The following is a 23,385-nucleotide window of genomic DNA, read 5'->3' on the forward strand; positions in this document are numbered from 1 at the left end:
AATCTCAATACTGTTGCCCAAATATGTACCTCTGGCCTTGATAACTTTGTTGAGCTCTATACTTGAATTTCTAGAGCAGGAGTTTTCATACTTTTTTTTTTTTTTAAGCAGAATCCTTTAAAAAATCATACACATAGAACCGCAATATATAAAACTGATCAAAGTTGAACTGCTATGATTGAGGAAAGGATTGCAGGTCTTCCCCATCTTATAACTAATACCATCATCAAACCTAGGAATTTTGCTTATTCTTCTCTTTTGCTTTACTCCCACATTCAAATCTTGTAGGCTCTATATCCATATATCACAAATCCAGTCATTACCTTTCTCACCTCTATTCCAAGCCATCACTATCTCTTGCCTGTATTTGTCTTCTATCTGGTCTCTCTGTTTTCACTCTTATTCCACTGTAAATCATTTTCAACATACCAGCCCAAGTAGTCTTCTCAAAGTATAAAACACATCACTCACCTGTTTTAACATTCAGTAGTTTTCATTGCAGTTGGAACATATTCCAAAATTCTTACTGTGTCTTTTTTTTCTGTAACACATTCCAGCTAATTGTCATTTCTTACAGTACCCTTTTAATACTATTTGCATTCATTGTTAATTCTCTCTGCCTTATAACTCTCCCTAGATTTTAACTTGAATTCATTGTCCTTTAGATCTTAGCTCAAATATCCCTTCCTTAGACAGGCTGTTCCTGATGACCCACGTCTTTCTCTCATTGTTCTATACCATTTGCTTCATAGCATTATCACTTTCTGAAATTACTTCATTTATTTATTAACATACATATTGTCTATATCCCTCTACTACAATGTATAAAATTTATGAGGACAGGAGCTTTCTCTCCCTTGTTTACTCCTGCATCACCAGTACTGACAATAGTACTTAGTATAGTTTACATTAGATGTTCAATAAAATAAGTCTAGGACTCCAGAAATACAAAACTGAATGAGTCACCAACACTTGAAGCTCAATGTGTCCTGACTATATTCATAGTGTCTGACATATTATAAACATTCAGTAAAGATTTGTTGAAAGAATAAGTGGATGGAATCTTGTAAATTCTATCTTGGTGAAATCTATGCCATCTTACCCAGTGGAACTGCTTACCTATTGTTACCATCACCCTTCACCTTTCCTGCCTCTGTCTCATTTATTATGATCTATTGGTTAAAGAGGACCCTCATTATAGTCCATCCTTTTTCACAAATGCCAGATTTAAATTCCTAAAGTACAGCTCTGATCCATTATTTGAGCAGCTCCCCCATTTCATTTAAATTTGTACAGATCGCTTAACTTGTTAATTGAGGCACATTGTAACTACCCATTACCTTTCCAGTCTTGTTTCCCATCTTCTCTAAATACATCCTATACTTTCCTACCTTTACGCTTGTATTTGCTTTGTTCCTTCTTGAAGCTTTCTCTGTCTCTGCTTGTGAAATCCACCATTCCTGTATCAATTCTTATTTTAAATACCTCCTACTTCCATAGGCTCTTAACTAAATGCAAATGTACTATCTACTCTGAATCATAATACTTTCTTGTAATCTTTTGTGATGCTTGAAGTGTGCTGTGTGCCCCTCCTAAAGATTACTGTATCTCACCTATCTTTATGTGCTTCCTACCACCTTACAAAACATCTTTTCTGTCTGGAACATGACAGGTGTGTGGTAAAAATTTTTGATTATGTCCATTGCCTAAGTCTGTTTCATAACTGAAAATTAATATATTCTTCAGATTATCAGTGGTACTTAAAGTTATATGACTCTAAAACTGTATTTGTAATCATTTCTTAGAGTATTTTTGCAAAGTTAAACATGTTGATTGTGTAGTCATTGTGTAAAATCTAAGACAATGGCTGTATATCAGAATCAACTATAGTGATTCTGAAAAAGAGAGATGACCAGGTACTATTCAGTCATCTGAAACAGGACTCAGAGACTATGCATATATAGTTGCAAAAAGCTTACTTTCATACACAGAATATAGAGAACCACTACTAAAACACAAATGTGTTTTAGTGTGATAACAATTATATTCTAGTGTGATAAAAAATTATATTCTAATATAGAATTCAGAATTTTGAACTAAATTGTGTATAATTTTGAATTAAAGTTATGTAAAAGTTATACACAAATGAACTATTTTTAGACTGCAAAACCTATTTTAAATTTTGATAGCTAAGTACAGGAATTATTAATATCCATTGCTTTCACAGTTTCTTAATAGGCTTCTGCCTTTTGAGTAGGTTTAATCATTAGACTATGACTAAAGATTGAAAGGAGAAAAAAATTAAAACTTTTCCAAAAATAAATAATTAATAAATTTAAAAATAAAACTTTTGCTATGATTTTTACTTCAGTTTTCTAAAAGCAGAAGTGATCGTAAAAATTCATAACTCTGGGAGATCCTGGGTGGTTCAGTTGGTTCAGTTGGTTCAGTGTCCACCTTCGGCTCAGGTCATGATCTCACAGTTAATGGATTTGAGCCCCGTGTCGGGCTCTGCGCTGATAACTCAAAGCCTGGAGCCTGCTTCAGATTCTGTGTCTCCCTCTCTCTCTGCCCTTCTCCTGCTTGCATTCTATCTTTCTGTCTCTCTCAAAAATAAATAAACATTAAAAAAAAATTTTTTTTAATTCAGAATTGTCTACAATTATATTTGGGGATTTTCTAAAGTTTTTAAGCATAAATGGTTGGTTTTATTATCCTGGACAATTACAGAAGTACTTATTAAAGTACCTTATGTATGCCTTTTCTTTTACATTTAAAAATTTTAAATATTCAACAGTAGCCAAATTATGGAAAGAGCCCAGATGACCATCAACTGATGAATGGATAAAGAAGTTGTGATATTTCTCTCCCTTTCTCAATAGATAGATATAGATCTGTATCTCACCTTTGTGTGCTTTCTACTACCTTTTATATGTGTGTGTATATGTGTGTATACATATGTGTATATATATAGATGTATTTATATATGAAGAAAGCTATCTCACACACACAGTGGAATATTACTCAGCCATAAAAAAGAATGAAATCTTCCCATTTGAAGCAATGTGGATGGAGCTGTGGTATATTATGCTAAGTGAAACAAGTCAGAGAAAAACAAATACCATATGATTTCATTAATTTGTGGAATTTAAGAAACAAAACAGATGAACATAGCAGGGAAAAAGAGGCAAACCATAAAACAGACTTTTAACTATAGAGAACAAACTAAGGATTCTTGGAGAGGAGGTGGGCAGGGGGATAAGCTAAATGGATGATGGGTGTTAAGGAGGGCACTTGTGAGCACATGTAAATGATGAATCACTAAGTTCTACTCCTGAAACTAATATTATACTCTATGTTAACTAACTGGAATTCAAATGAAAACTTGAAACAAAAATAAATGTATGTATGTATGTATGTATGTGTGTATATTTTGGAATATGTATCAAATCAGTCAAACTGGGTTTTTTTCTTTCAGAACCTTACAGTTTTTCATCATACGAAAGAAATATTATAAACATTTCTAGGATACTGTTGAAATGTACTACAAAAAATATTTAAAATTTTATTGTAATACAACTTAAGCTTATTGTATTTGATGTTAAATCTCAAAAAATATGTTTTGATAATTAAGACATTTTAATTTCTGCCCAAGTTAATGCTATAAGTATTATACTTATTGTATCTTCTATACTTGGTTATACTTTGCTTAAGAGAGCAAAACTTTATTTTTAAAAAAAATTTGGGGGGGTGGCACCTGGGTGGCTCAGTTAAGCATCTGACTTCGGCTTAGGTCATGATCTCACAGCTCGTGGGTTCACGCCCTGCACTGAGCTCTGTGATGACAGCATAGAGCCTGGAGCCTGCCTCGGATTCTGTGTCTCCCTCCGTCACTGCTCCTCCCCTGCTCATGCTTCAGAGAGCAGGCTCCAGGCTCTGAGCTGTCAATGCAGAGCCAGACACGGGACTCAAATTCACAAACCACGAGATCATGACCTGAGCTGAATTCGGACGCTTAACCAACTGAGCCACTCAGGCACCCCAGAGCTTTATTTTTAAAGGTTTAATTCAAATCTCTTTAATATTATAAGTAACAAAAATTACATTAATGAAAAATCCCAGAAACTTTATTTACATTTGTGTTTGGTGTAAGAAAGTGGTCCACTTTCATTTTTTTGCTTATTGCTATCCATTTTTCCCAACACCACTGGATATTAATTGGCCATATACTTATGGATTCATTTCTGAGTTTTCTGTTCTGTTCTATTGATATATGTGTCTATTTTGTGCTAATACCATACTGTCTCCAAGACTATAACTTTGTAATATAACTTGAAATCTAGAATTGTGATGTCTCCAGCTTTGCTTTTCATATCCATTTTTATGTTAGAACTGTTGGTATTTTTGTGGTGTTATTTCTCCTTTCTCATTTGTGATTTTATTTGGATCCTTTCTCTCTTCTTTCTGATAAATCTAGCTAGAAGTTCAATTTTATTATTTTTTTCAAAGAACCAGCTCCTGATTTCATTGATCTGTTCTATTGTTTTTAAGTTTCTATATCATTTATTTCTGCTCTAATCTTTATTACTTCCTTTCTTCTGCTGGCTTCAGGCTTCATTTGTTGTTCTTTTTCTAGCTCCTTTAAATGTAAGGTAGGTTGTTTATTTGAAATTTTTCTTGCTTCTTGAGATAAACCTGTAGTGCTGTGTACTTCCCTCGTAGGACTGCATTTGTTGCATCCCAATGATTTTGGACCATTGTGTCTTCATTTTCATTTGTTTCTATGTATTTTTTAACTTTTTTGATTTCCTGATTGACCCATTCATTGTTTATAATTTTTTTAATGTTTATTTATTTTTGAGAGAGACAGAGTTGGGTGGGGGAGGGGCAGAGAGAGGGAGACATAGAATCCAAAGGAGGCTTCAGACTCTGAGCTGTCTGCACAGAGCTTGACATGGGGCTCGAACTCACAGACCATGAGATCATGACCTGAGCTGAAGTTGGACGCTTAACTGACTGAGCCACCCAGCCACCCTGACTCATTCATTGTTCAGTAGTATGTTGCTTAACCTCCATGCATTTGTAGTCTAGATTGTGTGTGTTTGGGGGGGGGGGGGGGAGGGGCGGGGGAGTTGACTTCTAGTTTCATAGCATTGTGGTCAGAAAAGATGCATGGTATGATTCAGTCTTTTTTTTTTTTTTCAATGATTATTTATTTATTGAGACAGAGAGAGTATGTGACGGGGGAGAATCAGAGAGGAGAGAGAGAATCCCAAGCAGGCTCTTGGCTGTCAGCACGCAGCCCAGCATGGGTCCTGATCCCATGAATCGTGAGATCATAACCTGAGCTGAAGTCAAGAGTTGGAGGCTCAACCAACTGAGCCACCTAGGCACCCCTAATTTCAGTCTTTTTGTATTTGTTGAGGCCTGTTTTGTGACCTGCTATTTGATTTATTCTGGAGAATGTCCCATATGCACTTGAAAACAGTGTATTCCGGGGCGCCTGGGTGGCGCAGTCGGTTAAGCGTCCGACTTCAGCCAGGTCACGATCTCGCGGTCCGTGAGTTCGAGCCCCGCGTCAGGCTCTGGGCTGATGGCTCGGAGCCTGGAGCCTGTTTCCGATTCTGTGTCTCCCTCTCTCTCTGCCCCTCCCCCATTCATGCTCTGTCTCTCTCTGTCTCAAAAATAAATAAACGTTAAAAAAAATTTTTTTTTTTAAATAAAAAAAAAAAAAAGAAAACAGTGTATTCTGTTTTAGCATGGAATGTCCTCAATGTATCTGTGAAATCCATATGATCCCGAGTGTCATTCAAAGCCATTGGTTCCCTGTTTATTTTCTATTTATATGAGAATATAAATATGTCCATTGATGTAAGTAGGGTGTTAAAGTCCTCTGCTATTGTTGTATTATTATCAGTTAGTTACTTTATGTTTGTTATTAATTGTTTTAAATATTTGGGTGCACCCATGCTTGGTGCATAAATATTTATAATTGTTATATCTTCTTGTTGGATTGCCTTCTTTATGATTATATAATGCCCTTTCTCTCTTTTTACAGTCTTTATTTTAAAGGCTAGTTTATCTGATACAAGTATTGCTACTCCAGTTTTCTTTTGACATCCATTTGCATAATAAATATTTTTCCACCCCCTCATTTTCAATCTGCAGGTGTCTTAAGGTCTAAAATGAGTCTCTTATTGGCAGCATATAGATGGGTCTTATTTATTTCATCCATTTGATACCCTCTGTCTTTTGATTGAAGCACTTAGTCCATTTACATTCAGAATAATTGTTGATAGGTATGTATTTAGTACCATTTTATTATTTACTTTGTGTGTTGTTTTTGGAAATATTCGTCGATCCTTTCTTATCTTTGTCACTTTTGGTTTCTCCTTTGTACTCAAAGAGTCTCCTTTAATATTTCTTGCAGGGCTGGTGTAGTAGTCACGAATTCCTTTAGTTTTTGTTGTGTGGGAAACCCTCTCTCCTTCTATTCTGAATGCTAGCCTTCTGGATAGAGTATTCTTTGCTGCAGATTTTTGCCATTCAGCACTGTGGATGTATCATGCCACTCCCTTCTGGCTTGCCAAGTTTCTGTTGAGAAATCTCTAGCTAACTTTATGGGTTTTCCCTTGTAAGCTAAGGACTTCTTTTCTCTTGTTGCTTTTAAGATTTTTTTCTTTAACACTGTATTTTTCAAATTTAATTACAATATGTCTTGGTTTTGGCCTGCTTTTGTTCATTTTTGATGGGAATTCTTTGTGCCTCCTAGATATGGATGTCTGATTCCTCCCTTCAGTTAGGAAATTTTCTGCTATTATTTCTTGAAATAAATTGTCTGCCCCCTTTTCTCTCTTCTTCTTCTTCTTCTGGGACTCCTATAATACAAGTGGCATTTCATTTGATGGAGTCAGTGGGTTCCTTAAATCTATTCTCATATTACATAATATTCTCTTTTGTTCAACTTCATTATTTTCCATTACTTTGTCTTCTAGATCACCAGTCGTTTCTCTGTCTTCCAACCTGATGTTCATTGCATCAAACCTGTTTCCAATCTCATTTATTGTATTCTTAATCTTTTTTAACTTTTATTAATGTGGTAGGGGTCTCTCTGATGTCTTCTATTCTTTTGTCAATCCCAGTGAGTATTCTTATGATTGTTGCTTTAAATTCTTCATCAGGCATGTTACTTGTATCTGTTTCTGTTAGATCTCTGGCAATGGCCTTATCTTGTTCTTTCATTTGGGATAAATTCCTCCACCTTGGCATTTTATCTAAGTTTCTGCTTTCTTCTCTGTGTTAGAAAAGGCAATATGTCACCTGCTCCTGAAACTACTGACCTTATGAAGAAGAGGTCATGTAGTGCCCAGGGCTTGGTGCCTTAGAAAGTATCTCCAGTGTGTGCTGAGTGTGCTCTGCTATTGTGTTTCGGGCTGCACTGTCCTTCAGACCAGTCATCTGCAGAGGCTCTCCTTGCCTGCTCTGGGCAGTGTTTGGTCCCTGACCTGAATGTGGTGAGTTTTAATGAGGTGTGCTCTGGTCTGCTTATAAAATGAGACCTGAGGTGGTATCCACCTCCACCAGAACTGAGGCCCTGCAGAACTGTCTGGTTGGGAGATGTGGTGTAGACAGGTTTGTGCTGCTGTTCTGGGGGAAGGTCTGCCACATAGGGACTGAGACAAGCTTGACTGATGAGAAGGGCACTCCTGCCCAGAGTGTAGGGGGATGGGGTTTGGTGTAAGCAACTCAGGTTGCCAATGCCCATGCTGTGCTGCTTCCCACAGGTGGCTCTGTGTTTATGCTGAGGGGCAGGAGAAAGAAGTGGCATCAGCCAGCTTCTTTGTTCCCAGAGGCCTGCCCGTAAATGATGCCTCTCAGGGACTTGCTCTGAGAAGAGCAAATAATCTCCCTACTGTGTGCCATAGGTGCTCTTCAGATCCCTGTTTCTCTATGCTGCCTGCCCCCAGGTTTTTTGCCTGCCTTCTCTGCCAGGAACAGAGGAGTGCCCTCTGCGCTCTGTCCCAGCCAAGCCTGCCAACCTTTAAAACCCCATGCTTTAAGCCTCACTGGTTGCAAGAACTCACAAAATTCAGCCCCTATCATTTTCTAAGCCAATGACTTTGGGGAAATATTCTCCTAGTGTATTCCCCTATGTACTCCACTGTCCCTCACCCTTCTGCTTGACCGTGGCTCCCTCAGCAGCACCCATGATCCATTTTTCCCCTAAACTGCATCTCTGCACTTTCTACCTTCTTCAATGTGGCCTCTTCACTCCCTTTAGTTATGGAGTTTGTTCTGTCAGTCTTCAGGTTGATTTATGGCATATTTAGGATGATTTGATAGTTATCTAATTGTGTTTGTAGGACAAGATGAGCCTAGGGTCCTCCTGCTCTGCAGCCATGTTCGTTTCTGCTAATCAAATCTTAGTTAATATATAGTATTATTGTTTATTTCTTATCAAATTTGTTTTTCTAAAAAAACTTTTTGACTTATAAAATTATGTACATAAGCAGACATGTATCTAAGACATTTGCATGTAAAATAGTATAAGCATATAGTTGTTAAACTTCCTTCATAAAATAAAATTAGGATTATTCTTATTGCTTCCTTTAAAGGTTTTACAAGTCTGAATATTTGAAAGGACTGACAAAACTCCACAGAGTAGACTCATATAAGGCTTTTATTTAAATGCAAAAGATACCATGCAGTTAAAAAAAAAAAAAGAAAGAAAGAAAGAAAGAAAAGCATAAGCAGGCATAGAGAGGGCACAGGTGACATTCAGCCACAAGCACCCGTAGGATCTTTAGACAATGGCACACTTTGTCTCCAGAAGATTGAACTACCAAGATGCATGTTTTTTTTGCCCCTCTGATCACATAGTCCATCCCAGCTATCTAACCAGTACCAAATGAAAACCATCAGTTAAAATCCTGTTTGGGGATTACCAGGTGATTTTCAGACTTTAAGCAGCACGTCATAAATCCCACTTTTCATTTCCTGGCTAACAGTTAGGGTTAGACATGCATGTATCCCAGTACTTTTTCAGCTATAATCTAGCTATACCACATAGGTCATGACAATTGAAATTCTAAAATAGGGCAAAATTATGATGATAGTTTGCATTTGTATAAACTACAATTAGTTTATAAAAGTGCTTTAATATGCATTACCTTATTTGAACTTTATGGGAATTCTGTGAGCTATACAGGAAAATTGTTATTAATCTGGATTTTATAGCTGCAATTCTGAGACTCAAGAGGTTAAGTGATTGGCCCAGTTTACATGTCTTTTGTGGTGGTAGAGTAAGGTACAGAACAGACCTTAACAATTTGTATTCTACAATGTTTTTTAGTATTTCATGCCAAAAATAGAAAGAACTATTCACTTCTTGTAAAATAAGGTAGGAATGAATATATATATATATATGACTACTACTTATTTTTCTCTCAAGCATAGCTTTTTGTGTTCTAGGGAAATTAGTATAACAAATGCTTTCTGTATATTTTTCCTTTAATGAGTTTAGATTTCTTAAATCCTTTTTTTTTTTAAATTTATAACCAAGTTAGTTAACATATAGTGTAATAATGATTTCAGGAATAGAATTCATTGATTCATCACTTACATATAACAGCCAGTGCTCAACCCAACACATGTCCTTAATGCCTCTCACCCATTTAGCCCATCCCCCCACCCAGCACCCCTCCAGCAACCCTGTTCATCCTCCGTATTTAAGAGTCTCTTATGGTTTGTCTCCCTCTCTGTTGTTGTATTATTTTTGCTTTCCTTCCCTTATGTTCATCTGTTTTGTACCTTAAATTCCATGTATGAGTGAAGTCATATGATATTTGTCTTTCTCTGACTGATTTCCCTTAGAATAATATACTCTAGTTCTGTCCAAGTTGATGTAAATGGCAAGATTTCATTCTTTTTGGTCACTGAGAAATATTCCATTGTCTATAGATACCATATCTTCTTTACCCATCATCAGTCGATGCATATTTAGGTTCTTTCCATACTTTGGCTATTGTCGATAGTGCTGCTGTAAACATTGGGGTGCATGTGCCCCTTCGAATCAGTATTTTTGTGTCCTTTGGATACAGATACCTAGTAGTGCAATTGCTGGGTTGTAGGGTAGTTCTACTTTTAACTTTTTGAGGAACCTGCATACTGTTTCCCAGAGGGGCTGCACCAGTTTGCATTCCCACCAGCAGTGCAAAAGGGTTCCTCTTTCTCCACATCGTCGCCAACATCTGTTGTGGCCTGAATTGTTAACTTTAGCCATTCTGCCAGGTGTGAGGTGGTATCTCATTGTGGTTTTGATTTGTGTTTTCCTGTTAATGAGTGATCTTTTGTGATGAGTGTGTTAATGAGTGATCACATCTTTTCATGTGTCTGTTAGCCATCTGGATGTCTTTTTTGGGAAAGTGCCTGTTCGTGTCTGTTGTCCATTTCTTCACTGGATTGTTTGTTTTCTGGGTGTTGAGTTTGAGAAGTTCTTTATAGATTTTGGATACTAACCCTTTATCTGACATGCCCTTTGCAAATATCTTCTCCCATTCTGTTGGCTGCCTTTTAGTTTTGCTGATTGTTCCCTTCACTGTGCAGAAGCTTTTTACCTTGATGAGGTCCCAATACTTCATTTTGCTTTTGTTTCCCTTGCCTCCAGAGACATGTCAAGTAAAAAGTTGCTGTGGCCAAGGTCAAAGAGGTTGTTACCTGTTTTCTCCTCTAGAATTTTGATGGCTTCCTATCTCACGTTTAGGTCTTTTGTCCGTTTTGAATTTATGTTTGTGTGTGGTGTAAGAAAGTGGTCTCGGTTCATTCTTCTGCATGTGGCTGTCCAGTTTTCCCAACAGCACTTGCTGAAGAGACTGTCTTTTTTCCATTGGATACTCCTTCCTGCTTTGTCAAAGATTAGTTGGCCATATGTTTGTGGATCCATCTCTGGGTTCTGGGTTCTGTTCCATTGATCTGTGTGTCTGTTTTTGTGCCAGTACCACAGTCTTGATTAACAGCTTTGTGAAGTAGCTTGAAGTCTGGAAATGTGACGCCTCCAGCTTTGGTTTCCTTTTTCAGGATTGCTTTGCCTATTTGAGGTCTTTTCTGATTCCATACAAATTTTAGGATTGTTTGTTCTACCACTGGGAAGAATGCTGGTGTGATTTTGATAGGGATTGCTCCTTTTAATGACTGAAAAAAAAAATTCTTAAGATCAGTGCAGGAATTTTTTTCTTTGATTTATGTAGAAGAGAGATTTCTATTTCAAATGAGATAGTATATATTTGGAAGAGTTCATAAAATTATTATTCTAAGATTTCCACACATGAAATTGGATATGAGGGACCTAAGTTAAATGTCAAGATATAATTGTACCTGTTACTCTTTATTTCCTCCTTTTATGCTCTTTTATTCATTTATGACTTTTACTTGTCTACTATATGCCAGGCACTGTGCTATCTCCTTAGATTTTAAAAAATAGTAAAATGTGATTTTTGCCTTTAATGATCTTATATTCCATACTTTTTTTATAAATGCACATTTCCACAAGCGAGTAGGTGTTAGTAGCATACAAAGTATTATGTAATTTGCAGACTGGCATTATAGGGCCTTTTGACTAGAAGTTAAGGAAGGCTTGAAATGTGGAGATTTTGACCTGTGTCTTGAAGATGATTGAGGAATGTTTCAGAAAAAGAGGAAGAAGTCTAGGCCAGTCAAACATGTAAGAAAATAGACAATGATGTGTTTCAAGAAACAGTGAGTTTGTGCTCTGTTGTATTTGAAACATAAATTATGTGAAGGGAATTGGTAAAATATGGGACTTTTTGAGGCCAGGTGATGACTAACCTTTATGCCATGTAGAGGAGTTGATTGTGTGCCCAAAGAAGTAAGTAGGAAATTCAGAAAATGTTATTAAACACGAATTTTTGCCACTAGATACCTTTTATTTGCGGAGAAGATGCATTATAGAGGATGCATTAAGGAGGAGACCCACAGTGAAGCCTTCACTTTGGAAAGTAGTGGAATAGTTGTGGGAAGTAATGATGGGGCCAAAGGTTGGGCCATGAAGTGGAAATGGAATACAATTGAAAGATAATTTTAGAATTAGAATCATTAGGAAAATTAGAATCAGGAGACCATCTATTTAGGGTTTTGGTCTTTGAATTTGGCCAACCACTTCCTTGTTGTTGGACGTGAGATAGCTGAGACAGTCTTGTTATCAAGTGAATTGCATTAGGCCTACATTACTAGTTAGTGACAGAACCTGGTTCGTGACTCTAGGGTTTTCCATATTGCACCCTATTCTGATTGTGTCTCTAACCAATAGTTATCTTTTTTCTTAATCATGCCATAACCTTGCATTTGTTTATAGTTTATAGTGTACTTAATGTACATTATCTATTTTGTCTTGTTCAGCAAACTATGAAATATATAGAATAAGCATTATTATCCTCTATCTGAAGGTAAGAAAACCAAATCAGTGTGGGTGCTATGCTTGTTTAGAATGTATCCAGTTTTATCATTGCTACCTGAATATCTTACTCCTTAAGTTTTTCCTTTCAAAATATATAGAATGTAGGAGTGCCTGGGAGGCTCAGTCAGTTAAGCATCCTGCTTTGGCTCAGGTCATGATCTCATGGTTCATGGGTTCAAGCCCTGCTTCAGGCTCTGTGCTGACAGATCAGAGCCTGGAGCCTGCTTCGGATTCTCTGTCTCATCTCTCTGCCCCTCCCCCACTCATGCTCTGTCTCTATGTCTCTCAAAAATAAACATAAAAAAATTTTCTTAAATGAATAAACATTTTTAAAAAATTAAAGTATATAGCATGTTATAACTGGTAGATTCATTTATTAATACGTTTATTAGTTGCTGTCCTGAAATTATCTCTAAACTTAAAGTAGATTTTAAATGTGTTGGTTTAAGGTGGTCTTGGTTTTAGCTTTGTTGTTTGGTGATCCATTTTGCAAGTAGAAAAGTCTGTTTCATGTCTGATAAATTCAGATTTTTATAAATTGGATTTATTTTTTACTAAAAAAATTTTTTTAATGTTAATTTTTGAGAGAGAGAGAGACAGAGCATGAGCGGGGGAGGGAGACACAGAATCCGAGGCAGGCTCCAGGCTCCGAACTGCCAGCACAGAGCCCAATGTGGGGCTCAAACCCACCAACCATGAGATCATGACCTGAGCCGAAGTCGGACGCTTAACCGACTGAGCCACCCCGGCGCCCCATAAATTGGATTTATTTAAAAATAAAAATATTTCCCTAAAATGCTTAATTTTATATTCTTGAGACCACTTTTTGTAGACAGTTTCTGTTAAATACCAGTTTCATGTTTAATTTGTGAATCCTTGGGCAAGTTGGTAAATCTCTGTCAACTTCACTCTCTTGACTTCAGTTTGATAGAATAGTCTCAATAGTACTTAATTCACAGAGAGAGTTAATTATATTAGTGAGATGATTGCAAAGAATTTAGGACAGTTCCTGGTATTATTGATTATCTGATACATTTTAGCTATTATTAGATTTTTATTTCCTATTGTTTTATGCCAATCAGAATGTAATTATAAATACTGTTAGCCAAAAGTAAATCAGTTAACACTTATTATGAATTTTCCATCAAATAGTTTTTTTAGGTTCAACAGCACTAATATGATTTATATTTAATACCTACATAAACTATAATTAACAAATAAATATGGTCAGTTCCTATACTAAAGTAGTTTTGTTCCTAAAAATGTATTTTTTTTACATAACCCAGGTGTTTTATATTCATACTTAGTGCTTAACTGGTAGGATATTAAAAATATTTTTTATCTGTTTCAGAAAGTGTCTCTATCCTAATATCTTTTTCTATGGGGAGTCAAGATACTGAAACTTGATAGTAACACAACATTCAATAAACTTGTTATTTTTGTCCTTTGCCACTAAATTTCTGAAAACATTAATAACTATTATACTATCTCAAGACAAATATTTGAATTCATTATGTTCGGTGGCTCTATAATACGTCTGGTGTTTAAGGAATGATTAAGGCACTGAAGCTTTGGTTCATTTTTATAGAAAAGCCAATCAGTGATACTTCTTCAACTCTATAAATTCAAGAAATTACCATAGCTATATTCTACTTAATACTGTCATTCTTGTTAGGTAATTTAATAAGATGATAAAGTACTTTTTCATGAAATATGAATCATTTGAGTATGAAATATAATTTTTCCAAATAAAGTAGTAATAACTCTCACTTTATACCCTTGCCCTTTAGTGATATTTTTCCTTTTCACTCTCTTCCACATGCATTTTATTAGTAATAAAGGGCTCTTTTAGTATCTACCTCTTAGATCCATTTTTAGGTGCACAAGAGTTAGTACTGATTTTATCATATTTGGATTTCTTTTCTAATACTTTTAATTATTTATGGTCTGTGAAAAGTGTTTATTAATTTAATTTCTATTTTAGGCAAGACAAGTTAGATCTGAGAAGTGCAGCAGCAAAAGTGGATGAGTTAACCAAAGTAACTGAAGATCTTCAAGAACAGATGCAAAAGAAGGTATTTGCCTCTTTTTAGGGCAATTGGTAGCCTATAGCTTAGTTTTCTATGAATTTTGTTATTAAACTATTTTGGATTAGGTACTGAAGACAATTGCTGGAAAATGAATTAAAAATCATTTTGAGGGGTGCCTGAGTGGCTCAGGCGGTTGGGCGTCTGACTTTGGCTCAGGGAATGATCTCACGGTCTGTGGGTTTGAGCTCCGCATCGGACTCTGTGCTGACAGCTTAGAGCCTGGAGCTGCTTCGGGTCTGTGTCTCCCTCTCTCTCTGCCCCTCTCCTGCTTGCACGCTCTTTCTCTCTCTCTCTCTCTCTCTCTCTTTCAAAAATAAACATTAAAAAAAAATTCTGTTGCCCTAAATATGAAATGTGAAATTAGGAAGCTAAAGTATAATTTTGGAGATAACTTCTTTCCATTTACTTTATCCTGAGTTAATAAAACAGTAATCATTCATAAACACATCATTACTAAAAGACATATTAATGCAAGATCAAATTTGATTAATTGGGAATATGTAAATGAAGAGAAGCATTTAATACTACATTTTGTATTATTTTTAGAAATACTTATTGGCATAAGAAATTGGGTTTTTTTATGTGTAATAAGGACATTTCACGAGAGTCAAGGAATGGTCAGGCTTTAGATTTAGATGGGTCTAATTATTAAAAAGTCTAGCTCTGGTACTTACTAGCTGTGTAACTTCTCTAAGCCTTATTTCTTAATCTGTAAAAGTTGCTTACATATTTCTAGTAATGGTAGATTCATGAAAGACTTGCAAAACTTCCCATAGATAACAGTTATGAAAATTGGATACATTCTTTCAAACACTGGAACATGTCCCAAAACAGAAAGACACTGAAAGAGGTGTGAATTATAAGTTTTTTAATTTCTGACCTGAGAGTTTCACCAATCCCCATAGTTGTGACTTGAGAAAACAACAGGTTTATATGGACTTAAAATGGCCAAAATCAATGTTTAAGGCTGGAAAAGCAGTTGAAAATTTGAAGAAAAATTATTAGCAGCAAAAGAAACACAAAAAAGAGAGAGACCTAAATTCTGAGTACGAACTCTGACCAAATCCGTGTCTAACAGCCAAACTATGCATAGTGGAGTGGGAGAGGGAGTCCAGTGAAGAAGTAGGCAGTAGACCTGAAAGCAATCTACTCTTGAAAGATAGAGCTGTATGGAACTAGATATTTGACTTTGCTGCTTTCTGTAATTGAGTGCATTCCTGAAATGTGTGCTATTCAGGCAACAGAAAGCTGAAGACTTAATGTTTGAAGTATCAAAAGACAGAGCCCAGAGCAGCTAGAAATTACAGAGGAATCTATAATAGCAACAAAATCATGAAGAGAATGAGTCCTTCCTCTGCCCAAACTTGACAGATCCTCATATTAGGCAGGTACAGGAGAATTTCTGGGAAGCCTAGTTCAAAAACAAACAGTGGAAAGAAATAAGTGATCAGAGTTGGCAGCTGCTCCTACCGTAGGGGAAACATTTCAGAGTTTGTACCTAAGCAAGATAATTGCCTACTCACAAAAAAGCCAGTAATGCTCAACAAAATAGAATCCAATGTATTATCTATATTATCCAGTTTTCAACCAAAACTTCCTTGACAGGAAAGTGTGACTGACAGAGTTGGGGTCGGGGAAACAGTCCATAGAAACTCACTCTTAGCAGGCCCAGCTCTTAGATTCAGCAGGCAAAGACTTCAAATAATCTGTTATAAATGTGTTCAAAGAATTAAATTACAGTAAAATAAGGTTTCAGTGAAGGAGCAGAAAGAGATTTTTTACTGAGAAATAGAAAATAATTTTAAAAATAGAAATCTTGGAGTTTAGGCGTGCCAGGATGGCTCACTTGGTTAAGCGTCCAATTCTTGGTTTTGGCTCAGGTCATGATATCATGGTTTCATGAGTCCGAGCCCCGCATCAGGCTCTACACCTGCTTGGGATTCTCTGTCTCCCTCTCCTTCCGCCTCTTCCTGACTCATGCTGTCTCTGTCTCTCTCAAAATAAATAAGCTTAAAAAAAAAAAAAAGACATTCCGGAGATCAAAAGTATAACAACCAAAATAAAAATTTTATTAGATGGTTCAAGAATAGATTGGGAAAAGCAGAAGAAATAAGCAATGAACTTGAAGAAAGATCAACATAAATTTTCCTGTCCAAAAAACAGAATTTAAAACGTGGAAGAAAAGTGAACAAGTCCTCAGAGATCTATGGGAAAATATGAAGCAAGCCAACAAGAGTGTAATTGGAATTGTGGAAGGGAGGGAAACAGAAAAGATATCTAAAGAAATAATAGCTGAAAACTTCCAAAATTTGGTGGTAAACAGGTAAGATAAACACAAAGAAAATTACTTCTAGACACATCATGACAACGCTGACAACCAGTTATAAAGCTAAAACTTGAAAGCAGCAACAGAAAAATGGCATGAACATGGGAACAGTGATAAGAGTAATGGCTGCCTTCTAATTAAGAAATGTGGAAGCAGAAGGAGTTCAAGATGGCAGAGTAGCATGGAAGCTCTCATCTTGTCTCGAGGGTGAAACGCAAATACATCACCACCAAGCCATTTTGCACATCTAGGAAACTGAGGTTTAACACAACAATCTGCATAACTGGAGCCACAGAACTCGACAGGTATGTGGTGTGGAGGGGTAGACTGAGGGAAAGAACAGCCACGAAGGGTAGGAAGCTGTTTTTGCAGAGGACAGGGAAAGGCAGGGGAGAGTGTGGCGCCTAGGGAGAGCGCAGGAAAAGTACTCCCCCTGAAAGTAGCTGGAGAGAAAGACAAAGAGTGAAAACTCTCACAAGGGGCTGAATAAGAAATCTGTTCCCCAAAATGACTTATGGGGAGAAAGGAGAGGGTTTCAATACCATTAGGATTCTATAAACATTAGAGAACAAAGTCTGAAATTCCAGAGCCCAGTGCTGGGTGGTGGTCTGGTGAGGAAAAAGGGCAAATCCCCAGAAGAAGACAATGGGGTCTGAGGGGTCCATGTGCTACACGGAGCGAAGTGGTTCCCTGCTTGGAGAGCATTAGGTAGGGTCCATACAGCCTCCCCACAGGCAAAGGTCCCAGCGGACCCTGGAGAGCAGCCACCTTTGCTGGTATAATAGACAGACACCAGAGTGCAGTGAAACCTGGTACCAGCTGTGTGTTTGAATTGCCACAATCTCAGAACCTCTCCTGCTGCGCAATAACACAATCGTTTTCTCAGGTAAGCTGGTGCCCAGCCATTGATCAGTGAGACCCTGCCTGAGAGAGTTGAAGCAGGTCCAAGCCCCAGGGTTCTCTGAAGTGAGGGATTTTAAAACACAGCCATGTCTGCGATAAAACTATGGAGGGAGGTGCTGCCTGGCAGGCTGACAATTTGGACACAGACAGGATAAAGGCGCAGAGTAGACAGAGACCTAAGACAAAGGAGGGGTACTTGATCATAGGTTGGTTAGAATGCAGAGTTCCTGTGCCAGACTAGGAAGCTAGGTGAAGCCATTTCCACCATTCCTGTATACATGCATGTGTGCATACTAGCCACACTGATCCACCCCATTAAGTTAAGCGGCGCCACCTAGTGGAGAATGGAGCTGTTACACTAAGCCCCGCCCAGCTGTGCCCTCCCAACACATCCCCTAGAAGACCAGCACAAGTCTCTGAATGCTTTATAGAGTGTTTCATAGTTCTTTTTTTTTTTTTTTTTTTTCAACGTTTTTTATTTATTTTTGGGACAGAGAGAGACAGAGCATGAACGGGGGAGGGGCAGAGAGAGAGGGAGACACAGAATTGGAAACAGGCTCCAGGCTCTGAGCCATCAACCCAGAGCCCAACGCGGGGCTCGAACTCACGGACCGCGAGATCGTGACCTGGCTGAAGTCGGACGCTTAACCGACTGCGCCACCCAGGCGCCCCTAGTTCTAGAGGAAACTGGATGTAACTTCATTCAGGTTTCATTCTGTTTGCTGGTTCATATACTTGTTTGTTTTCTTCTGTCTTTGTTTAAATTGGTTTTTTTTCTTTGTTTTTTTCCTCCTTTTCCTTTTCTCGCATACAGTAAGAGAAAATTTTATTTTTATTTTATTTTTTCTTAAAATTTAATTTTTTATTTTATTGTAAATTTTCTATTTCACTTTATTTCATTTTCTTCTATTTTATTTACATTTTTTTAATTTCTAAATTTTATCTTACCTTTTTTTTTCTCTCTTTCCTTTTTTTTCTATAGTCTATCACGCTTCTTTCCAGAAGCAGACCAAACATACCTAGGATTTAGCTTCCTTTATTTGACTTTTTGTTTTGTTTTTAATTTTTTAATTTTAATTTTTTATTTCATTAATTTTTTCTTCCTCCAAAATGACCAAATGAAGGAATTCACCACAAAAGAAAGAACAGGAAAAAATGATAGCCCGGGGCTTAATCAATACAGATATAAGCAAGATGTCTGAACTAGAATTTAGAACCACAATAACAGGAAGGCTAGCTGGGGTTTAAAAAGCATTGAATCCTATCTATGGGGGAAAAAAATAAGTAAAATCTAGTCAGGATGAAATTAAAAATGCTACAACAAAGATGCAGTCTCTAATGGATGCCACAGTGGCAAGGATGGACAAGCAGAGCAGCAAATCAGTGATACAGAAGACAGAATTATGGAGAATAATGAAGGAGAAAAATAGAGGGGAACAAAGGCAAGAGAGAACGATGCAGGACTTCGAGAATTTAGTGACTTATTAAAAAGGAATAACATCCAAATCATAGGAGTCCCAGAAGGTGAAGAGAGAGAAAAGGGACAGAGGGTTATGTGAGCACATTACAGTGGAAAACTTGCCTAATCTGGGGTAGGACATAGACATCAAAATCCAAGAAGCACAAAAAACTCCCATTAGAGTCAACAGAAACCAATCATCACCAAGGCATATCTTAGTCAAATTCATAAGATAAACAGACAAGGAAAGAATTATGAAAGCAGAGAGGGAAAAAAAGTCCTTAGCCTATAAGGGAAGACAGATTAGATTCACTGCAGACCTATCCACAGAAACTTGGCAGGCCAGAAAGGAGTGGCAGGATATATTCAATATGCTGAATCAGAAAATTATGCAGCCAAGAAATCTTTATCCAGAAAGGCCATCATTCAAAATAGAAGGAGGGATAAAGAGTTTCCCAGACAAAAACTGAAGGAGTTTGTGACCACTAAACCACTAAATTTTAAGGGGGAGTCTTTGAGTGGAGAAAAGATGAACCAAAACAAAAAAGATCAAAAGCAACAAAGACTACAAAGGATCAGAGAGTATCACCAGAAACTCCCAACTTCACAGGAAACGTAATGGCACCAAATTCATATCTTTTTGTACTCACTCTTAATGTCAATGGACTAAATGCTTCAATCAAAAGACGTAGGGTATCAGAATGGATAAGAAAACAAGACACATCTATATAGATAAGAAAACAAGACACATGTATATTTCAATACGGATTGAAAGTGGGGATGGTGAACCATCTGTCATGCTAATGGTCGCCAAAAGAAAGCTGGAGTAGCCATACTTAGACAAACTAGATTTTAAAATAAAGACTATAACAAAGAGATGAAGAAGAGCTTTATATCATAAGAGGTCTATCCACCAAGAAGATCTAACAGTTGTAAACATTTATGCTCCAAAGGTGAAAGCACCCAAATATATAACTCAGTTAATCACAAACATAAAGAAACTCATTGATAATAATACCATAAATTGTAGGGGACTTCAACACCCCACTTACAACAATGGACAGATCATCTAAGCAGAAAATCAACAAAGAGACAATGGCTTTGAATGACTGGACCAGATGGACTTAACAGATATATTCAGAATAATTCATCCTAAATCAGCAGAATACACATTATTCTCGAGTGCACATGGAATATTCTCCAAACTAGATCACATAGTAGAGCACAAATCAGCCCTCAACAAGTTCAAAAAGATCAAGATCATACCTTGCATATTTTCAGACCACAACGCTATAAAACTTGAAATCAACCACAAGAAAAAATTTGGAAAGACAACGCATACTTGGAGATTAGAGAAATCCAACTACAGAATGAATGGGTTAACCAAGAAATAAAGAGGAAATTAAAAAGTATCTGGAGGCCAATAAAAATAAAAACACAAAAGCCCTGGGTTGCAGGAAAGGCAGTCATAAGAGGGATAATCCAGGCCTTCCTAAAAGGAAGGAAGGTCTCAAATACACAGCCTAACCTTACACCTTAAAGACCTGGAAAAAGAACTGCAAATAAAACTCAAAACCAGCAGAAGAAGAAAAATAATAAAGGTTAGAGCAGAAATCAGTGATATCAAAATCAAAGAAACAGTAGAACAGATCAGTGAAACCAGGAGCTGATTCTTTGAAAGAATCACAAAATTGATAAAACCCTAACCAGATCGATCAAAATGAAAAAGCAAAGGACCCAAGTAAATAAAACCATGAATGAAAGAGGAGAGATCACAACCAACACCACAGAAATACAATAATATGAGACTATTATGAGCAATTATATGCCAACAAACTGGTCAATCTGGAAGAAATGGACAAAGTCCTACAAACCTATACCTACCAAAACTGAAACAGGAAGAAATAGAAGATTTGAACAGACCCATAACCAGTAAAGAAATGAAATCAGTAATTAAAAATCTCCCAACAAATAGTCTTGGGCTGGATGGCTTTCCAGGGGAATTCTACCAAACATTTAAAGAAGAGTTAACACTGATTGTTTTAAAGCTGCTCCAAAATATAGAAATGGAAGGAAAACTTCCAAACTCCTTCCACAAGGCCAGAATTACCTTGATTCCAAAATCAGATAAAGACCCACTAAAAAGGAGAACTACAGGCCAATTCCTCTGATGAACATGGATGCAAAAATTCTCAACAAGATACTAGTCAACTGGATCCAACAACACATTAAAAGAATTATTCACTACGATCACTGGGATTTATTCCTGGGATCCAGGGCTGGTTCAAAATCTGCAAATCAGTCATTGTGCTAAATCATATTAATAAAACAAAGGATAGGAAACACATGAACCTCTCAATAGTGCAAAACAAAAAACTATTTGACAAAATACAGCCTCATTTTTTGATAAAAACTCTCAAAGTAGGGATTTAAGGATCATACTTCAAGATCATAAAAGCCATATATGAAAAACCCACTGCTAATATCATCCTCAATTGGGAAAAACTGAGACTTTCCCCTAAGGTCAGGAACACGACAAGGATGTCCACTCTCACCACTGTTATTTAATATAGTGTTGGAAGTCCTAGCCTCAGCAGTTAGACAACGCAAAATAATAAAAGGCATCCAAACAGGCAGGGAGGAAGTCAAATTTCACTCTTCATAGACAGTATGATACTTTATGTGGAAAACCCAAAAGACTCCACCAAAAAACTGCTAAAACTGAGCCAGGAATTCAGCAAGTCCCAGTATATAAATTCAATGTACGGAAATTGCTTGCATGAAGCAGCAGAACAAGAAGTCAAGGGATCGATCCCATTTACAATTGAACGAAAAACCATAAAATACCTAGGAATAAACCTAATCAAAGAGGTGAAAAATCTATACACAGAAAACTATGGAGAGGTTATGGAAGAAATGGAAGAAGACACAGAACAGTGGAAAAACATTCCATGCTCATGGATTGGAAGAACAAATATTGTTAAAATGTTGATTCTGTCTAAGCAATCTACACGTGCAGTGTAATCACTATCAAAATCACACCAGCATTCTTCCCAGTGGTAGAATAAACAATCCTAAAATTTGTATGGAATCAGAAAAGACCTCAAATAGGCAAAGCAATCCTGAAAAAGGAAACCAAAGCTGGAGGCGTCACATTTCCAGACTTCAAGCTACTTCACAAAGCTGTTAATCAAGACTGTGGTACTGGCACAAAAACAGACACACAGATCAATGGAACAGAACCCAGAACCCAGAGATGGATCCACAAACATATGGCCAACTAATCTTTGACAAAGCAGGAAGGAGTATCCAATGGAAAAAAGACAGTCTCTTCAGCAAGTGCTGTTGGGAAAACTGGACAGCCACATGCAGAAGAATGAACCGAGACCACTTTCTTACACCACACACAAACATAAATTCAAAACGGACAAAAGACCTAAACGTGAGATAGGAAGCCATCAAAATTCTAGAGGAGAAAACAGGTAACAACCTCTTTGACCTTGGCCACAGCAACTTTTTACTTGACATGTCTCTGGAGGCAAGGGAAACAAAAGCAAAATGAAGTATTGGGACCTCATCAAGGTAAAAAGCTTCTGCACAGTGAAGGGAACAATCAGCAAAACTAAAAGGCAGCCAACAGAATGGGAGAAGATATTTGCAAAGGGCATGTCAGATAAAGGGTTAGTATCCAAAATCTATAAAGAACTTCTCAAACTCAACACCCAGAAAACAAACAATCCAGTGAAGAAATGGACAACAGACACGAACAGGCACTTTCCCAAAAAAGACATCCAGATGGCTAACAGACACATGAAAAGATGTGATCACTCATTAACACACTCATCACAAAAGATCACTCATTAACAGGAAAACACAAATCAAAACCACAATGAGATACCACCTCACACCTGGCAGAATGGCTAAAGTTAACAATTCAGGCCACAACAGATGTTGGCGACGATGTGGAGAAAGAGGAACCCTTTTGCACTGCTGGTGGGAATGCAAACTGGTGCAGCCCCTCTGGGAAACAGTATGCAGGTTCCTCAAAAAGTTAAAAGTAGAACTACCCTACAACCCAGCAATTGCACTACTAGGTATCTGTATCCAAAGGACACAAAAATACTGATTCGAAGGG

General features: G+C 37.1%; 1 protein-coding gene across 7 annotated transcripts in view; it reads left to right on the forward strand.

The window, feature by feature from the left end:
- SCLT1 (sodium channel and clathrin linker 1) overlaps positions 1-23,385 on the forward strand; it is a 257,508-nt gene that overhangs the window by 87,745 nt on the left and 146,378 nt on the right. For all 7 annotated transcript variants that reach the window (XM_047855214.1, XM_047855220.1, XM_047855217.1 and 4 more), the window contains exon 10: positions 14,457-14,547. In XM_047855214.1, the coding sequence (XP_047711170.1) occupies positions 14,457-14,547 (91 nt within the window). The remainder of the gene's footprint in view (positions 1-14,456; positions 14,548-23,385) is intronic.

Source organism: Prionailurus viverrinus, chromosome B1 (genome assembly GCF_022837055.1).
Source record: "Prionailurus viverrinus isolate Anna chromosome B1, UM_Priviv_1.0, whole genome shotgun sequence".
Classification (NCBI taxonomy): domain Eukaryota; kingdom Metazoa; phylum Chordata; class Mammalia; order Carnivora; family Felidae; genus Prionailurus; species Prionailurus viverrinus.